The sequence below is a fragment of the Aplidium turbinatum genome, chromosome 16, assembly GCF_918807975.1.
Source record: "Aplidium turbinatum chromosome 16, kaAplTurb1.1, whole genome shotgun sequence".
Classification (NCBI taxonomy): domain Eukaryota; kingdom Metazoa; phylum Chordata; class Ascidiacea; order Aplousobranchia; family Polyclinidae; genus Aplidium; species Aplidium turbinatum.
The window spans coordinates 11,841,993-11,860,690 of record NC_137487.1 but is presented as its reverse complement, the minus strand read 5'-3'; the positions used below and the strand labels follow the sequence as shown (position 1 = coordinate 11,860,690).

The 18,698-nt window shown below is 39.2% G+C and overlaps 1 protein-coding gene across 2 annotated transcripts in view; it reads left to right on the top strand.

Annotated features, from left to right (window-relative positions):
- LOC145785108 (dynein axonemal heavy chain 6-like) overlaps nt 1-18,698 on the top strand; it is a 45,047-nt gene that overhangs the window by 25,700 nt on the left and 649 nt on the right. Inside the window, exons 42-80 of one of the 2 annotated variants that reach the window (XM_082596809.1) lie at nt 353-554; nt 1,076-1,243; nt 1,363-1,511; nt 1,728-1,868; nt 2,228-2,437; nt 2,830-2,958; nt 3,418-3,518; nt 3,596-3,706; nt 3,836-4,067; nt 4,399-4,574; nt 4,700-4,807; nt 4,905-5,048; nt 5,337-5,463; nt 5,864-6,013; nt 6,594-6,806; nt 7,174-7,350; nt 7,675-7,866; nt 8,407-8,520; nt 9,119-9,277; nt 9,413-9,588; nt 10,074-10,239; nt 10,603-10,731; nt 11,082-11,197; nt 11,552-11,749; nt 12,009-12,180; nt 12,367-12,573; nt 12,658-12,798; nt 13,321-13,461; nt 13,663-13,879; nt 13,956-14,076; nt 14,374-14,479; nt 14,634-14,780; nt 15,257-15,465; nt 15,884-16,055; nt 16,274-16,464; nt 16,791-16,953; nt 17,201-17,354; nt 17,856-18,019; nt 18,379-18,601. In XM_082596809.1, coding sequence (XP_082452935.1) covers nt 353-554; nt 1,076-1,243; nt 1,363-1,511; nt 1,728-1,868; nt 2,228-2,437; nt 2,830-2,958; nt 3,418-3,518; nt 3,596-3,706; nt 3,836-4,067; nt 4,399-4,574; nt 4,700-4,807; nt 4,905-5,048; nt 5,337-5,463; nt 5,864-6,013; nt 6,594-6,806; nt 7,174-7,350; nt 7,675-7,866; nt 8,407-8,520; nt 9,119-9,277; nt 9,413-9,588; nt 10,074-10,239; nt 10,603-10,731; nt 11,082-11,197; nt 11,552-11,749; nt 12,009-12,180; nt 12,367-12,573; nt 12,658-12,798; nt 13,321-13,461; nt 13,663-13,879; nt 13,956-14,076; nt 14,374-14,479; nt 14,634-14,780; nt 15,257-15,465; nt 15,884-16,055; nt 16,274-16,464; nt 16,791-16,953; nt 17,201-17,354; nt 17,856-18,019; nt 18,379-18,601 — 6,316 coding nt within the window. Of the gene's footprint in view, nt 1-352; nt 555-1,075; nt 1,244-1,362; nt 1,512-1,727; nt 1,869-2,227; nt 2,438-2,829; nt 2,959-3,417; nt 3,519-3,595; nt 3,707-3,835; nt 4,068-4,398; nt 4,575-4,699; nt 4,808-4,904; nt 5,049-5,336; nt 5,464-5,863; nt 6,014-6,593; nt 6,807-7,173; nt 7,351-7,674; nt 7,867-8,406; nt 8,521-9,118; nt 9,278-9,412; nt 9,589-10,073; nt 10,240-10,602; nt 10,732-11,081; nt 11,198-11,551; nt 11,750-12,008; nt 12,181-12,366; nt 12,574-12,657; nt 12,799-13,320; nt 13,462-13,662; nt 13,880-13,955; nt 14,077-14,373; nt 14,480-14,633; nt 14,781-15,256; nt 15,466-15,883; nt 16,056-16,273; nt 16,465-16,790; nt 16,954-17,200; nt 17,355-17,837; nt 18,020-18,378; nt 18,602-18,698 lie in introns of those variants that run through there. The other variant, XM_082596810.1, reaches the window with a different exon arrangement.

Sequence of the window (18,698 nt, the reverse complement as noted above, 5' to 3'; positions counted from 1 at the left end):
TCACTTCCTACCTCACGTTGTGTAACGTAATGGCGCTATGATCCTAAAAAAAATAAACGAAATATATTTTTTCGAAAATATCGATTTTGCAAGTGGTATCAAGTGAGATACGTTTTCGTAAATCTTCAAAATTTTATCTATCAGACCGCATCTTCGAATAGTAATGATTAACCCAATAGTGATTTTAATCATTATTGTTTTCGTATGTTATCACGTAACCTACGATAATTATTAATTACTGTAAATAACGTTTCAGGTTGCTTTTCAGGTCCTTGGCTCGTACAAGTTTTTAAAACAAAAAACACTTCCCGCGCTGGAATTGAACACATCTCACTGTTGCATTGTATTTCAGCTCCCAACCGGATCTGACCTGTTCAGTTACTACCTCGACTTTGATCTGAGGCGATTCGAGAGTTGGGAACGCATCATTCCTGTGTTCAAGTACAACAAAGAAATCCCATTCTTCGACATGTTGGTTCCCACCATTGACACCGTGAGGTTTGGCTACTTGATGGAAAAGCTTCTGGCCGTGGAACGATCAGTCTTATACACTGGTATGTTAAACTTGTTGTTGAGAGAGAGAAATAACTTTGTTTGCCGATTAGGTTCTATAATAGCACACAATCAGATTACATCTTTCATGTCAACGGGCTATTGAGGGGAAGTTGATAGTTGTTTTGACGGTTTATGATTTTGCTGGTTGCCTTGAGTAGCAATGTATTGAACTGTGAAGAATGATGCTTTTTTGTACAATGCAGCGTTTACCCAGCTTCATGGTGTCAGTAAGCATTGCACTGCTCAAAGCAATTGTTGACCACCATGTTCCTATCATGACGTAGCACTAATGAGACATAGCATGGCGACATAGCTGTTTGCCGCTGAGTATTCACTATTCAATGTACAATTGTACATTTGACAAGCTGATGTGTGTGGAAAACTTTGAGTCTGTTTCAAAATTCCTCATAAGTTGTGTAATTCGTTGACAGTTATATCTTTATGCATGGAATGCACCATCACACAGCACAACCAGTAGATCCGTACTCAACGCTTAGAATGTATTTTTGATACTTTTCAGGCAACACCGGTGTTGGGAAGTCAGTGGTCGCACGAGGCTTGCTGGAATCCATCTCGGCAGAACAGAATTACGTTCCATTGTACATGAACTTTTCAGCTCAGACTTCTTCAATGAGAACTCAAGAATTTATTGAAGCTAAGTTGGAACGGAAACGAAAGAACATTATTGGTGGGTGGTCTTAAAAATATTATTAGTCTCAAAAGAAAACGTGGCTTGTTTCAATGGGTCAATAATAACAACGTGTTGCAAAAACAAATTTAGTTGAAACAAAATCTCACAAATTGTAGGCGCCCCTCCCGGCAAGCGCGTCATCATATTTGTCGACGACTTGAACATGCCCAAGCTGGACCGGTACGGAAGTCAGCCTCCCATTGAACTGTTGCGTCAATATCAAGACTTCGGAGGGCTTTACGACAGGGAGAAGATGTTTTGGAAGGTTATTTGAGTGTTTTATTTTTGAGGAAAATTTCAGAAATACAATTTCAAATAGCAATTTTCTGTGACTAAGTAAAACAAGAGTAAAATTTCCGCTGATTTTTATGTCATTTTTTACAGTGTTTATGAGTCTGAGAATATTGCATGTCTCACTTGGGACAATGTGCCATGTACTGTATAAGTTGAAATCCTGTATCCTGTGATGTGTTTGCTTCAGATCATCAAAGATGTCACCATTGCTGCCGCATGTGCGCCCCCTGGCGGTGGTCGAAATCCTGTCACTCCCAGGTTTATTCGACACTTCGGAATGTTTTCTTTACCGTCACCTTCAGAGTTTAACCTCAAAACTATCTTTGTGGTAAGTGTTTGATTTTTGAGCAGTATAATGAAATTTTATTGTCAACTCTCCACTTTATGCCAAAATATAGCTTTTACAGCGACGTAAACGTCGATTAAAAACGTTTTGCGCTTCGAAATTTAGGCACAAAATAAGTTACTTGAAATGGTTATTATAAAAGTTTTTTCTCTGCTCCTGCACGTTGCTTAGGAGCAAAATGCAAATACTGTGGACGTAGCTTCATGGAAATGCTTTTAAACAGAGTTTTAAAGCTATTTTTGATCAATAAATTTTGACTAAGTGCTTTTAACTCTAGATCTAGACCACAGAACTACATGTTGTTTTCTCACATTTTTAACGATCAAAACTTCCGTCCGCAGGCGATCATGACCGGATTTTTGTCCGACTTTCCAGTGGCAGTCAAAGACAGCGCCGTGGCAATCGTAGACGCTGCCATAGAGATATATGGGAGGATGTCTACAGACTTGCTTCCCACTCCCACAAAGTCCCACTACGTATTCAACTTGAGAGATTTGTCTAAATGCGTTCAAGGCATTTTAAGAGCTGATTCTGGAGTCATTCGTGAACAGGTGAGGTTTTGTGGAAAAGATGAACATTAATGTTGATTTTACATAAAATCCATTAAAATAGATGGATAATTAAATATGCCTTTTTTTTCATAACTAGGCTTACGCCCGGTAGTTTAAAATTTAAATTAAGTAGACGGGCAGGCAAGGAAGCCAATCTTCGTATCCACCTTTAGGTGCACCATTAAGTGTCCTTCCAAAGACATAACCGCATGCTCTTGAGCCCAATGGCTCTCAACACTTGGCCATGCCATCAATCCTGTGTTGATAAACTTTGATCAACAGACGTTTATTTTTCATTTTCCAACGACAGTGCGATGTTTCAATATCTTTTCTTACTGCAAAGATATAAAATTTTCTAAACTTTTTTATTTTTTCCTCCTACGTCTTCTCAGGTCCACATCTTCCATTTGTTCTGCCACGAAGCACTCCGCGTCTTCCACGACCGTCTCATCAACCACGACGACAAAAATTATTTCTACACGATTCTCGCCGAAATGGCTCACAAGCATTTCGGTCATTCGGTTAGTGATGCTTGGTGTGTGAAATCATTGACGTAAAACGACAAACAAGGCATGATACCAAGCGGCCCCATTAGAGACAGATATAATATCTGCCTCTGATGGCAGCTTGGTATTATGCCTTGTTTGTGGAAACGTACTTGTTTAATGAACTAATTACACAGGTCAACAATTTGAAACCAATTTTTTGGTGCATAAACTAAACGATTGTGTTTAGAGTAAATTTGGGTCGCTGATTTTCGGATTCTCCACCCACGAAACCTCCCTAAACCCTTATCGTTGTTGCACTAAAAGTTGTGTTCACTAGTGTTATCATCATAACTTTAATGATAGAAATACAGACGATATCTATGTTTTTTGTGAGTTATAATGTGATTATGTCTTAGTTTTATGTAAATGGCAACACTTTGCTGCTTTTGACATTGAATCGACTTAAAAAATCCGCAACCCTTTCCTTTGTAGATCGAACCAGAGTCTTTTGTCAAGCAACCAATTATCTTCGGAGATTTCCTTAAAGTTGGAATACCTAAAGAAGACAAAGTCTATGAAGATTACTCTGATAAGTAAATGGAATCTTGTTGCTTGTCAAACTGTTGATTTATTATTATGATAAAGTAACACCTGAAAATTTGTCTTGCAGAATGGAAAAAATTCGATCTGTGCTTGAGGATTACCTCGATGACTTTAATCTTTCCTCTTCCAAAGAAATGAAACTGGTGTTCTTCCAAGATGCAATTGAGCACGTAGCTAGGTAAAAGAGACCATGAAATATAATTAATTTTTCTCTTTAACAATACACGTTTGCTGTCTGTTGTTCGTGTGAGCAGAGCTCAAACTGAAAAGAAAAGTTTCTGATTGTTTCGTTTTTGTGTGTGTTTAGAATCGTTCGAATGATCGTAACGCAACGTGGAAACGCCTTATTGGTCGGTGTAGGTGGGTGTGGCAAACAATCTCTCACCCGATTGGCTTGCCACGTTTGTAGCTACCAATGCTTCCAGATCGAATTAACTCGAGGATACAACTATGAAAGTTTTCACGAAGATCTTCGCAAGGTCTACCAGATAGCCGGCGTCCAAGGACAAGACACGGTTTTTCTTTTCACTGACACTCAGGTGAATTTGAAATAATAATCATACTTTTATTTGCGCCCATTGCGATAACATACATAATACTGCGATCCAACAGACGACAGGAACCAGCGAAGTGACATATATATTTTTCGAGGAACATAGCAATTGAGTTTGTTTTCTGTTTCATTGGCCAAACTAACTTGTGGTTTTTTAAGTTTTTGATTATTTGTTGCTTCAGAAATTGTATCTTTTTATTTTAATTGGTAATGCTTAAAAAAATTGTTTCATTTGTTGCTTGATGGACAAGTCTGTTACCTCTCAAGTATCTCCATTTAATTTGTCTTAGTTCTAATCGTTTTTTTGTTCTATATAGATTGTACAAGAAGAATTTCTTGAGGACATCAACAACATTCTCAATTCCGGGGAAGTTCCCAACTTGTTTGAAAAAGACGAGCTGGAGCAAGTACTTGCCGCAATCCGACCGTTGGCCAAAGAGTTTGGAATATCAGAAGGGGACAGGGATGGCGTGTTTCAACACTTCATTGCCAGGTAGGCTTTGCCTTAAAGAAACATAAGCCTTTTTTCATCATCGCGCTGTTTTTAGGTGCTGCAAACCGTTTAATGTATTTTCTCTTTTAAAACCTGTTTTCAGTTCATCGCAACTTTGTTTGCAGAGTCCGCCAAAACCTCCACATTGTTCTGTGCATGTCTCCAGTAGGAGATTCATTCAGAGCTCGCTGTAGAATGTTTCCTTCACTGGTTAACTGCTGCACCATTGACTGGTAAGCCAAATCACTAAACAACCATTACCTGTTGCTGATAACTGACCTACAATTTAGTAGGCTCCACATAATACAAGTCTGTTTTTTCTGCATCCAGGTTTGTGCAATGGCCCGAGGATGCCTTGCTCAGTGTGTCCCAGAACTTCTTGGGAGCGGTTCATGATCTTGAGGATGAGGAGAAGGAAGCCGTTTCCAAGATATGCGTGGAAATTCACTTGAGCGTGAACAGAATGGCTGAAAAGTATGTGAGCTTGGGATAGGCTTTTTCACTGATCCTAGAAGACGTTTCTGTTTACAACAAATAGGTTAATAGAGGAATAAGTCAAATTCCGTAGTTAAAAATACGTTAAAATATGTTGACTGAGCGTGTTGGGAATGGACACGAAGCGATTTGAAATACTTTCTTGTGAAGGGCATACCTTTCATATAAAACAGTATTTCTCAAATGAAGCTACAAAACCTTATTTGGATCGTGAAAACTCAAAAAATATCATACTCTCATTTGAATACTTTCATCAACTTTGTGTAGGTTCTTCAAGGAGTTGCGACGCCACTATTACACAACACCGACCTCCTACCTGGAACTGATCAACCTCTATCTGACCATGCTGCAGGAGAAGCGAAAACAGTTGGTCACTTCTCGCGACAGATTCAAGGTTCGTGGTGTTTCGTTGCTTTACAAAGTTATCAACGTTGATCTGTTGAGGTTTATATAACGGACGTACTGTAGATTGATTCATGATTGACAGGAAAGGTTCAGTGTTCTCCACATCTCACTACGCTGAATGGAGATGAAGTGTTCAATGAAGGGTTGTGCAGTCATATTTGACGGCCACATAATTACGTTACTCTCTTTATTATCTCGTGTGTCATTAGTTATAAAGAGAAACCAAGATGAGAATGACGCAGAGTAGAACGTAGGTTCTCAAGTTTCAGAGCTCGCCACTTGAAAAGAGGGTTTTTGGAAAGTATCTAGCACAACCCTGACGCTGAAATAAACAGTTATGCTTTCGTCATTTTGTTGTCTTTATCTCACATTAAATTTTTTTTCAACAGACTGGTTTGTCGAAACTCCTGGAAACAAACGATCTGGTGGACTCCATGCAGGAGGAGCTCACTGCTCTTGAACCGGAGTTGAAGAAGAAGAGTGTGGAAACAGAAGAGTTGATGGAGAAGCTAGCTGTGGATCAGGAAAAGGCAGATCAGGTGAGACTCTATTATTTTCCTTATGTTATTTCCTTGTTGAAGTTGGCTGCTACGGAGTACAACGCTTCATGTCATTATCGTTGTCTTAACCCAAACCTGATACTCTTTTAAGAGTTTATTGTGAAACTGACGATGATGAAAATACCTTTGACATATTTTATAAATATGAAGTTTGTTGAAGTTTTTGAACACCTAGTTTTATATCCATGAGATGCAGATCAGGTGTTTTACGTGGTGACTTGTATAAAAGAGCTGTACATAATATCGGAATACATTGTGAGGACGACAATAAATTGTTGGGACGTTGTGAGACTGAAAGTGTTATTGTAGCGAAATCGATTTCTCTTCATTAAAATTGGGCTGGTTAACTGTTGCTGCTTGATCAGCAAACAGCAATGCATCCTATACTATAATGTGGCAATAGATTTAATTTATGTTGTTTCAAAAGCTGTATTATGTTTTTGTCTTACTGCTAGCACTAGTCTTTGTTGATACTTCTGACATAGTTTCTTTATATTTTTTTTAGCGAATGACATTTTTCTGCAAATATTTGTCTGCATTGCTATGGCTCTATGTGCAGGTGCGGAAAGTTGTTCTGGAGGACGAAGCAGTGGCGACTGTAAAAGCTGAGGAAACCCAAGCCATTGCTGCTGACGCCCAGAAGGACTTGGACGAGGCTTTACCAGTCTTGCACAACGCCAACAAAGCACTGGACGCTCTGGACAAGAGCGATATTGCTGAACTTAAAGTCTTCGCGAAACCACCAGATCTCGTACAAACTGTTATGGAAACAGTAAGTTTTGGAAATTCCTATGTATGGTCTAGTTTTTGTTAATAAATATAAAATATATTTTTTTCTAATAGAAATAGAATTTTCTAATAGAATTAGAATGTATCTCACTTATTCTTATCAATGCTACATCCAAAGGTGTTTCAGCTTCCGCATGAATTATTTTTTATCTTCCACGTTATGGGATTTGATAGAGGTTTTGTAGAGAGTTCACTTTTTGTGCTATAAACATAAAACCAAGCAACACAACCGGATTTATCCAGTTTTATCCGGTTATAATGCTTGGTTTTATATGATTACGAGGATTTAACCATGAACAAAGAGCCACAGTACGCAAACGCTCTTCAATGGTCTGTATTTGTCTGTCTAGGTCTGCATCTTGCTCAATGCAAAAACCGACTGGGCGTCTGCAAAGAGTGTTCTTGGCGATGCTAACTTCTTGAAGCGCTTACTCGAGTACGACAAAGACAACATCGCGCAAAGAATTATAAAGAAGCTTGACAAATACATCAACAATCCAGACTTTGTGCCCGAAAAAGTTGAAAAAGTAAGCAAGTTTTACGTGGAATTGTTAAGTTTGATTGGTACGTCATTTTGACGCAAACACGCGCAATCTACGTATGACGAACGCTGGCCTAAATCGCAACGTTTTTTGTAGTTGTATGTTAATTCATTTCAAGTACATTTAGCTGCATGGTTTGCACGAGACTGGCGCCTTGAAGAAACGCTAGTTCGCTACGTCTTGCAGCCACGCAACAGTGTCTTGGCAAAACACAGAGATACTTGAAGGTGGACACGGTTGTCGGTATTTCCGGCCTTAAATCCTGTTGTGAATACGGAAATTCACTGCACTGATGTCACTCTATTTCAGGTGTCAAAAGCTTGCAAATCTATGTGCATGTGGGTGCGAGCTATGCACACCTACTCTAATGTTGTGAAAGAAGTGGAACCGAAACGAGAGAGGCTCCGAACCGCTCAAGCGGAACTTGACATCACAATGGCCGCATTGAAAGAAAAACAAGATAAGCTGAAAGCTGTGGAAGCACAAATTGCAGAATTACAGGTAAATGACCTAACAAGTATATAAACCTCTTTGTATATCACAAGCTTACCTATGACTTGGAGATACAGTATTAGGTTTTACCAAATAAAATTTTCACTTTGTCAATTTCGGTGACCTGGCTCGGGTCAGTTGTACAAAGCATCTACAAGTATCCAAAACTGACTTTCAGGCAAAGTTTGTGTTTAGGTTAGTCTTTACAAGACCGTCATTTAGCTGAAGTTTTTGATATTTTATTGGTCTTGAAATTGCAGCATTTCAATCTCTGAACTGAATCACAATCAAGAAGTTTTCGTTAAGTAAAAAACGTGTTTTTTTTATAATTGTGTAACAAATGTTTAACGTAAGAAATGTTTAACCAAAGCATTTGTTTTGTTGCGGCTGACACAGAAAGGTAATCGTAATTTTGAAGGTGACAGCACCGCCAAATTTTGTGCGCTAGCCTATGAATAAAGTTTGCATTTCGTGTAATGCTCAGAGGAAACAATAATGGTCGAAAGTTATGATTCGAATTTATATATTTTCCATGCTTTTGTTTACCAGGCTACCTACGACGAAAGCGTAGAAGAGAAAGACAGACTGATGAAGACCATGTCGCTTACTGCTGCGCGTATGAAGAGAGCTGGGAAGCTGACTGCTGCTCTCGGAGACGAACAGGTGGGTCTAGCCAGAATGTCAGATGGATAGTCCTTTCACTTGCACTTTGAATAGTTTGGATAGCTTAGTTAGGATGTGTAGAAATGGTGACTGTACAAAACCACCACTCATGCATAACCAACCATAGATTGTATGGCATCCGTGGTGAATCAGAAAGACATGTCACAACAATTATAAAAGAAAAAATGGCGACCACAAACAAAATTTGTTTAAATTCTATGGGGGGCGCTCCTCTTTCACATTCTCCAAAACTTTACTCATTTTGCGACAGCTCATTTGTTTTCAAAAACTGGGACCTAAGCAAATAACCTTCTCTAGATTCACTACTGTTTTTTTTTCGATAGACACCAAGCTTCAGTTTTTAACTTCACAATGCTATTCCTCAAGAATCTTATCGTGTAAAATGAAAAATCTCCCATACGGGAACATTGATCTTTCCACAAGATTCTTTAATCGGCATCACAACGCAACACTTTGTCAGTCGAAGGATAAAGATTCAAAACCAACCAACCAACACTTTGTCATATTTTTGAACCAAGCCGATAACTAAGACATTATTTCAATTCAAAGAAAACTAATGATATCTTTTCTTGATCAGGTTCGGTGGCAAGAGAAGGTTGAAGAGTATGAGCATCAGATAGGCAACGTGGTTGGTGACGTGTTCATCGCTGCCGCCTGTGTGGCTTACTACGGCGCATTCACGTCAACCTACAGGGAGCTACTTGTCGATGGATGGACTAAAACATGCAAGGAACTGGTAAGCTCCGGTTGTTGTGTTGCAGACAGCAATGCAAGACACTGCTACTGTTCTCCCAGTTATAGGGAAACACACACTACATACTAATTGACTAGAGCTTGTTCTACTGTACTGAACTATTTTTCACGTTTCAAGAATCTACCCACCTCGGACAACCTTAGCTTGGTGAAGATCTTGGGAGATGCTTACGAGATCAGACAGTGGAATTCAGAAGGATTGCCCAGAGATAACGTATCCACCGAGAACGCCATCATGGTGACGCGATCAAGAAGATGGCCACTCATGATAGATCCGCAGGACCAGGCTAACAGGTTCGAGCTACTTGCTTCGTTTCGTCTTAAGAGGAATTACGTATCTTCTGTTATTTTTTATTACATTTTCTGTTACTAACTTCACAATGTAGATTTTAACGACCTGTTTTAGCCTGATGCTGCGAGTTCGCTGTAGTAATAACGGATTGCACTAGCTTTCGCAACACAGCTCCCTAGTCATGTGCTACGACGAATGGTGTTGAAGTCAGTGATTCGTTTTTTATGCGGCTTTTTGTTTGGCTTGAAGCTGTTGACTGTTGAGTTTCTGTGTTGTTGGCGTTATTGCTATTATTGCAACGATCATGCTGCTAAAAGCAAACTCAATCTTCTGTTGGTAATTTCACCTACATGCAGTAAGAAGTACCAACTTACGATGTGAAGTAAAAAAATCTGAATTTGAAAGCCACCAAGCCACCACAGTTGCTTAGTTATTGTAGTTCAGTGCAGCATGTCAATTGTCAAGGCTATTGCGGATTAATTGACAGGTGGGTGCGGAACAAAGAAACGAAGAACGGACTTAAAGTGATTAAGCTCAGTGATCCCAACTTCCTTCGGACTCTTGAGAATTCGATTCGGATCGGGATGCCAGTGCTGTGTGAAGAACTCGGAGAGACACTTGATCCTGCTCTGGAGCCTGTCCTCTTGAAGCAGGTTAGCAATCTACATCTGATCTTTGCTTTGTAATGTAGCAGCTCTTACTCTAAGTTGTTCCAGTGTAGGGTATGTCCCCTATCAACTTTTTTATTTTGTTTTATTTGAAAATTTTGATTTTGAGAATACCTTTAAGACTTTGCTTTTGCAATTTTTTAGAAAATGTAACTCTTGTTAGAAAACGTAATATCTCGATTCAAGAACTTTAAACAATCAGCCTGAGATGAGCCTGCTAAATCCTCCATCGAAGATATCCAATTTGTTGGCCTGGAGGAGAATATTTCTTCGTTTGGTTTTCATTGTTTGGCTTTTCGAATCTCTTCTTTCAAGGATTACATTTTTACATATGACGTCATATCTCAGACCTTTATGTCCGGTGGTCGCATGTTGATACGGTTGGGTGATTCCGATATCGATTACGACAAGAACTTCCGGTTTTACATGACGACAAAAATGGCGAATCCTCATTATCTTCCTGAAGTCTGCATCAAGGTTTGAATTTCTTTATGATTGGCTTTGTCGATGCTCTCAAGCATAAAATCGTGAATGAGCTCGTGATTGGCTTCATGAATGACGTCATAATTTCGTGAAGAGCCTGATGAATGATTTTATAATATTGACCTCATGACATAAAGTATCACGATTTTATGAATGATCTATCGATTTTGTGATGGACATCATGGATGTGGATTGTGGATTATGTGATTAAATGGATTGGCGTTTCCGAGTTATGACGCATTTTTTAATTTGTAGAGATTTGCAGATCACATTTTTCCAGTAGCGTTGACGTCTGATTTGCGTAATAAAATTGCTAAATTTTACAAAAAATCACCTTTTTTCAGGTTACCATCATCAATTTTACAGTCACAAGACTTGGCCTGGAAGATCAGATTCTTAGTGATGTTGTAAGATTGGAAAGACCAGACTTGGAAGAACAAAGAAATCAACTCATAATGAGGTGAATGTTTCGTTATGTTTCAGCGTGGGCTGATGTTCAATGTTCATGCATCCATCTAACTCTGGAATATATAATGTTATGTTATTGCGTTTCCACTTTTGCTTGTTGGTAAAACTTAAGTCAAACTATTAAGATCTAGCTCCAACACCGAATATATAAAAGCCGTTTAGCACAACTTTGTCCTTTTTACGTTGTTTCAACGTCTGCTGACATTGAATCATTCCAAAGAGGACGTTTTTTTCTCACTAGAAAGTTTTTTGTCTCTGTTTTTGTCTTAAAGTTGTTTGCTGTGTAAAAATTTACTTCTTGATCTTGGCGTTTATTTTCTAAAGTTATTCAAAACTTGAATTCCAGGATCAACGCTGACAAGGCGCAGTTGAAATCCATCGAAGATCAGATCTTGAAACTCCTCTTCACTTCTGAAGGCAACATCTTGGACAATGAGACGCTGATAAACACTCTGAATGAGTCCAAGTTAACATCCGGAGTTATTTCAAAGAGATTGGAAGAGGCTGAAGCGACAGAGCTCAACATTTCTGAAGCTCGAGAAAAGTACATTTTTTATGTTAATTAACGTTTTTTTGTTGTTGTTGTAACTAAACCCTTACCCAATAAAGAGTGTTAAAGTGATCTCAAGAGTGTAAACTGCTGCTTGAAAAAACATTTTAATATCTTGCACTTTCTGTGAATAACTTTTTACTCTGAAGTTAACTTGAACAAGTGATCTGAGTGCTGGAATTTGATTTTAAAACCAGTGCAAGCTACAAAAAAATTACGGCACATTACATTAAACCAACGTGTTTGGCTCCAGGTACCGTCCCGTTGCGACTCGTGGTTCAGTTCTGTTCTTCGTCGTCGCCTCCTTAGGCGAGATAGATCCCATGTACCAGTTCTCGCTTCAGTATTTCAACAACATCTTCAACATGACAATAACCAACGCGAAAGCAGCTGACTCTCTCGATAAGAGATTGAAAATTTTGCTGGTAAAGTTTGATACTTTTATGGAACTTGTTAATATGAAAGTACTTTTGTAAAACTTTTTCCCACTCTCACATTGATTTCATTTAGCCAAAGCGGTATTTTTACATTGATTCAACATTTACGCGATTGATTTTACCAGCTGGGTTTGGAAATACCTGTGCATTAAAGCTGTAGTGATTTTCATGCAGGACGATACGACATTTGCCGTTTATCGTAACGTGGCTCGGGGTTTGTTCGAACGTCACAAATTGATCTTCAGCTTCATGGTCTGCATTGACATCATCAAGCAACAAGGTCACGTGTCAGAAAGCGAATGGAATTTCTTCCTACGTGGCGCGCCTGGATTGGATAAAAAACGCCCACACAAACCGGAAGCTGATTGGCTGTCCGAAGAGGTGGGATTGAATAGGCAATATTATGGATTGCTTTTTATGAAAAAAAGACCTTAGTTCACGCTTATTTACGTAATAATTTGGCAGGAATGGAACAAATGTGTTGATTTGGAAGAAAACTTGAAATGCTTCCACGGGTTAACTGAGGACTTGATGCGGACTCCGATTTATTGCGCACTCGGTGAACTTGAAATTCGACTCAACCCGGAGACATGGGACGGTTACTCAGTAAGTTTATTTGTGAACATTACGTCACATAATTGAAATATCAATCCTTTTGTTACTGTAAAAGGTAAAGGTCCCATGCTCAGTTACCTAGCTTTGGGGAATGAGAAGATAAGGTTATCACACTAAGCCTTCGGTGCTAACAAGACTAAGGTGGACAGGTTCTTTCTCCCGGCCGCGTTTTTTTCAGCAACTATGGCCACCCAATTTATTACAGCCTGGGTAGAGGTGAGCGGTGAAGAGGTAGAGTGTTTACCAACAACCAGCTTAAGCCGTGTGTCGAACCAGGTTCGCATTATTGGAAAGCCATCGCCGCCTTATCCTCTGCGCCGTCCCAACCCACCGTAATTACTGTACAATGTTATTGAGACTTATAATTCATCCTTGAAACGTAAAATAATGTTTGAATTATAGCACAAAACCTTAGCGCATTTTGGATCAGTAATCTTATTCGGTTATTCGTCATCTTGTTTGTATAGAAACACGAGCTAGATTATGTGAAAAAGGATTTTGTGCTTTATTTAGGTTGCGGAACCACCTCCTTATGTCCAACCGATTCCTCCAGAAGACGAAGGAGAGCCAGTGGATGAAAACATTGGACACTGGGAGGAAAGACTCTCCATGTTTCAGAAACTGATCCTCGTAAAAACCTTCAAGGAGGAGAAGGTAGGATGCCGTTGTATGTTCAGTTGTATCATAATATTGTTACGTTTGGTAAAATGACTAATACTAATTGATATTTTGTCCTCGCTGTAACTACAAATAATTTAAAAACAATTAATACTCACACGACCAATGATTAGGCAATGAAAAACGATGCTGATAGCAATAAACTTTTACTAACTTTTGTTATGATGATTTACGCAGGTGGTGTCTACAATCACTGACTTTGTGGTGGCGAACAGTGGGAAGCAGTTCGTGGAGAACCCTCCGGTTTCACTGGCGTCCCTCTATGCCGACATGACCAACCTAACGCCGTTGGTGTTCGTGTTAAGCACTGGCTCTGACCCCATGGGAGCATTTATGCGCTTTGCAAAGGAAAGAGACTACACTGAAAAATTGGAAGCTATTTCACTCGGGCAAGGTTTGGCGATGGACAACAGTTAAAAGCAGGTGAGATTGCGTTTACACTGACTGAGTTTTTTGTTTTGTTCTTCCAGGTCAAGGGCCTGTGGCGGAACGGCTTATGAATCATGCACGAGACAATGGAGGATGGGTGTTCTTACAGAATTGCCATTTGGCCAAGTCATTCATGTCAAGACTGGAAGAGATATTTAAAGAGTAAGTTTCTGTTCATTCAAGTTGAGATTTATGAACACCGTTTTCCTGAGAATCGTTAACGGTAAAAATAATGATTACTTTTGTGGGCTATGATGCCCCATCTGTTGTAAAAATCACGCTCTTTAGTGCTCTAAAATATGTCTTTAATATGTTGTAAAAAACGAAGAGGAACTGAGGTTTCATAATCTACTTTGTAGCCCCCTTAAAAACACATGCGGTTAGTTGTTCAAGTTGTTAGTGGTCCCGCAAAAAATGTCATACGACCCTGCATCATAAAGTTGGTGATCTGTTGCTTAGGTTTAAAGAAATGGGACCTGAAGGTGTTCATGAAGATTATCGGCTGTTCCTTAGTTCCATGCCGACGAATTTCTTTCCGGTCACCATCTTGCAGGGATCAGTCAAGGTCAGTTGAATAAAATCTCAACACCAAAATCACTTTAATGAGGCGACGTAACTCTAGAATATTTTTAAAGATTTTTGTCGTAAGCTAACACTCCTTGTTCAAGCTTTGAAGATAAAAATAATATAATTGCTTTTATTACTGCTCTTCCTCTTAGGTGACTAATGAGCCTCCAAAAGGATTGCGATCCAACATTCGAGGAGCTTTTTCCGCCATCACACCATCCTTTTTTGAAGATCACGTCTTGGGAGTTAAATGGAGGAGGATGATATTCGGCATCTGCTTTTTTCACGCCATTATTCAGGTCAATATTTTGTTGTGTTGTCAATCTAACTAACAGCAAGTTTATTTTTAATTAGCTGAGAAAGTTTAATGTAACTTTTCAACTTAGTCGTATCGGTAGCTTTTCACAATGCCCTTATGAAAGACGACAAAATTATTTTCCATGTATGCTATGTCACATGTCTACATCGTTTGAATGTCTTACAGCGTCATTCCAAATAACCCATCCCAACTTAGACAATTTCAAATGCGGTAGTTCAAACTGACGTGCCGACTTTGCAAACCGATACTACCGATTCCATTTTTTATTTCTGGCTCTTCGATTGTACCATTCGTTTCCACAACTAAGGACGTTGAAGCAACATAAAATAGCTGAATATTTTCCTGGTGTATACCAAAAAGTAATTTAAAATGCAGTATTTAAACTGACGAACCGATGGTGCAAACCGACACAGCCAATTCGTTTTTTAACTCATCAATTACACCATTTGTGTACAGGAGCGAAAGAAGTTTGGTCCGTTGGGTTGGAACATTCGCTACGAGTTCAACGACAGTGATCGGGAATGCGGTATCCTCAATCTTGAACTCTTCTGCAAGAATGGCAACATCCCCTGGGACGCTCTTCTTTACATCACAGGAGAGATCACATACGGAGGAAGAGTCACAGACGCCATTGATCAGAGATGTCTTCGTACCATCTTGTCCAGGTGATTGCTGGTTCAAAAATGTAATGAAATATAGTTAGCATCATTTTCCATACAGAAGCTGAATCAAATTGTGATACGTAAAGCTGTAACATCGTTGGATGGACTACTTGGTGTGTTTCAGAAGAAATGCGATGGTTGCGATGCGTCTCATCAATAATTATTCAACTGCTTCCAAAAGATCTTTTGTGATAGGTTATGCTTGGCATGGTGGTGATTGGAAAACCATAGTTTTGCCAACTTTGAGCTATTCTAGATACCGGCATTTGAAATCACAGAAAGACGAATGTAAATGTAGCGGTGTTGCCAGTTGTCTTGATAAAATTCAGAAAGACGATGCAATGATTTCTTTCATCCAGCAGCACCTGGCTTGTCTGCTAACAAAGTGATGAAGTTGTTTCAGCTGATTTTAATATTCCAGGTTTTTCCGCGAGGACACACTTGATCCTGAGTACAAGTATTCCGAGTCCGGAGTCTATTTTGCTCCTTGTGAAGACCTGATCACCGACTTTCAGGATTATGTCAACCAACTTCCGATAAATGACGACCCGGAAATATTTGGAATGCACAACAATGCTAACCTCGCCTTCCAGGTAGGTACCGGAGAGAATCGAACTTAAAATATTGAGATTATTCTTAAGCTATGGCAGAGACTGCTTTCAAGATCGAAATGTATCCAGTTCAGAGGGTTTGATTAAGTTTTCTCAAAAATGAAGTCGCTTGTTTCAATTCACTTTACTTACTGGATTGATTCATGGCTAGTCAAACTTGCAGCAAAAAAAACAACAACACGGTCTATTTGTTGCAATAGAAACAAGAAACCAACGTCCTCATCAACACGATCCTAGAGGTCCAGCCCAGGATGGTGTCAGGAGAAGGAGGAAAGACGAGCGATGAGATTGTGGATGAGCTCGCGGCTAGCATCCTGGAGAAAATGGAAATTTTCAAACTGGATATCGACAACGCTGAGCAATCTATGTTTAAATTGGACGCTAAAGGAAGGTTGGTGTTTTCATTTACAACTGAAAGACTTTGCATGTTGAAGAGTAAACCCAATTACAAAGGGCCCAATTTGCACATCATTTTGCGACTTAGTCAACATTTTTTTAGTGGTTATTGAAGTGGATGTTAAAAATATTCACATGGATGCTGACGGCAGTTACCGTAGATTAAACACCTGTCAAGGGAAAATTGCCAGCTTTTGCTGCACGAGTCTAATTTTTGTTTGAAAATAAACCATGAAGATTATGCTGTGTTTCCAAATACGTATTAGTGATACAAGATGTTGGGATAAAGAATAATCTTCATTTACACAATGTCTTCATCAGGGTGAATTCGTTGACAACGGTCCTGCAGCAGGAAGTCGAGAGATTCAACAAGCTCCTCAAGGTGATCATAACCTCCCTGAATACGTTGAAGAAAGCCATAGCTGGTCTGGTGGTGATGAGTGAGCAAATGGAAATGATGTACAAGAGCTTCATCAACAATCACGTAAGCAGTGTCGCATGTGATGTTAGCTACTACGTATGACGTCATAGAGGTTTTGATGGCGTCATAACTGCGTTGTGATATTGTTAATGTTGTTATCTTGAAGTTATTGATACCTTGCTTGCTTTTATGCTTTGGGCTTTTACCCAGATTAATGCTTATTGTAAGATAGTAAGATGATTCCATTGCTTATTTTGCTTGAAATGTACTTTCGGTTTAAAAACCAGGCTGATATGAAAGTGGTTTTCAGGTTCCTATAATGTGGGAAAATGCTGCCTTTCCTTCATTGAAGCCGCTGGGATCCTGGGTAAAGGATGTTGTGTTAAGGCTGCACTTTACCCAACGCTGGCTCGAAAAAGGTCTCCCAAGATCGTTTTGGATTTCTGGGTTTTTTTTCCCTCAAGGTTTGTGCGTGAAGTCAAACTATAATGTAAATCAGCAACTATTTCTGGATTGTTCATTGAAAAATACCGTATTTTTTAAATTATTAACTTACTCGATTAGCTTATGTTTTCATGATTCAAAAACATCAAAAGTTTTCTTTTGCTTGTGTAAACTTATAAGCTTTTAGGGGCTTTGCTATATACGGCATATGTTTCAATTTCTATCTGATTGTTGTCAATCCATGCAGCATAAAATGACAATTCTAACAACGCCTTCAAAGATTTCGTGGTACTGGAACATTTGAACAGCCTCTTAGCTTACATATTTAGACATTGTTTTTTTTTATAGGTTTACTACACTTCCGCAATGTAGGATGGGTTAACTGTGATAAAGTAGTGAATTCCACCATGATATATCAAATATTATTTCAGTGCAAAATTGGACTGATACTTCTATTAGATATAGGCCCACATTCAACATTTGGTTTTTCGGTTGATGAAAAGACCTGTTTAATTGTTCAGGCTTTTTAACGGGAGCCTTGCAAAATCATGCACGTAAGTATGATTACCCCATTGATCGACTGAGCTTTCATTTCCATCCTCTTACTGTGTTCCGAGATCAAGCGGAGTACCATGAAGAACTCCAGCAACTCGGGTTCGGAGAGGAGCCTCCTTCCGATCAAGAGGTGAGATTTTGTTTCAGCATAAACTTGTAGCCTACTGTAGGCTATGTTTATTTATCAGAGATAAAAATTGTATTTTAGCCTCCGTGCACCAATTGCAAAAGAGACTTCCACACTACCCGCCAACAAGGGTATAAAATGGTGAAAGTTTTAATTTCACCTTACCTAGGCTTGTCTAATTTTCAATGTTTATTTCATGCACATTTAAAAGCTTTTTAACTTTAGAATAAGCTTTTTGCTTTCTATGATAAACGCGTGTAGTATTTAGAAAACGGTAGGCCTACCTTTTTTTACTGCGTGCCAACAGGTCACTAAAAAGTAAATTTCGTAATTTTAGATGACAACACTAACGTTTCTTACAGTTGCCAGAGATCACGGACGGGGTGATGGTCCACGGTTTGTTCACTGACGCATTCAGGTTCGACACTGAGACGATGCTGATGGCATCAGAACAGGATCGTGTCATGAATGACAGGATGCCCCTCCTGCACATGGAACCAAAGATGGACTTCGAGACTCCAGAGGAAGACTACCAGTGTCCTCTGTATAAGACTGGAGCGAGAGCTGGGGTGCTGTCGACAACAGGTGAAATGCTGATAAACTTGCTCGTTTTTTAAAACAGATGTTCAGACAACTTGATTTGACTGCCTAGCTAACAAAATCAGTACTTCTGCGTCGGTAG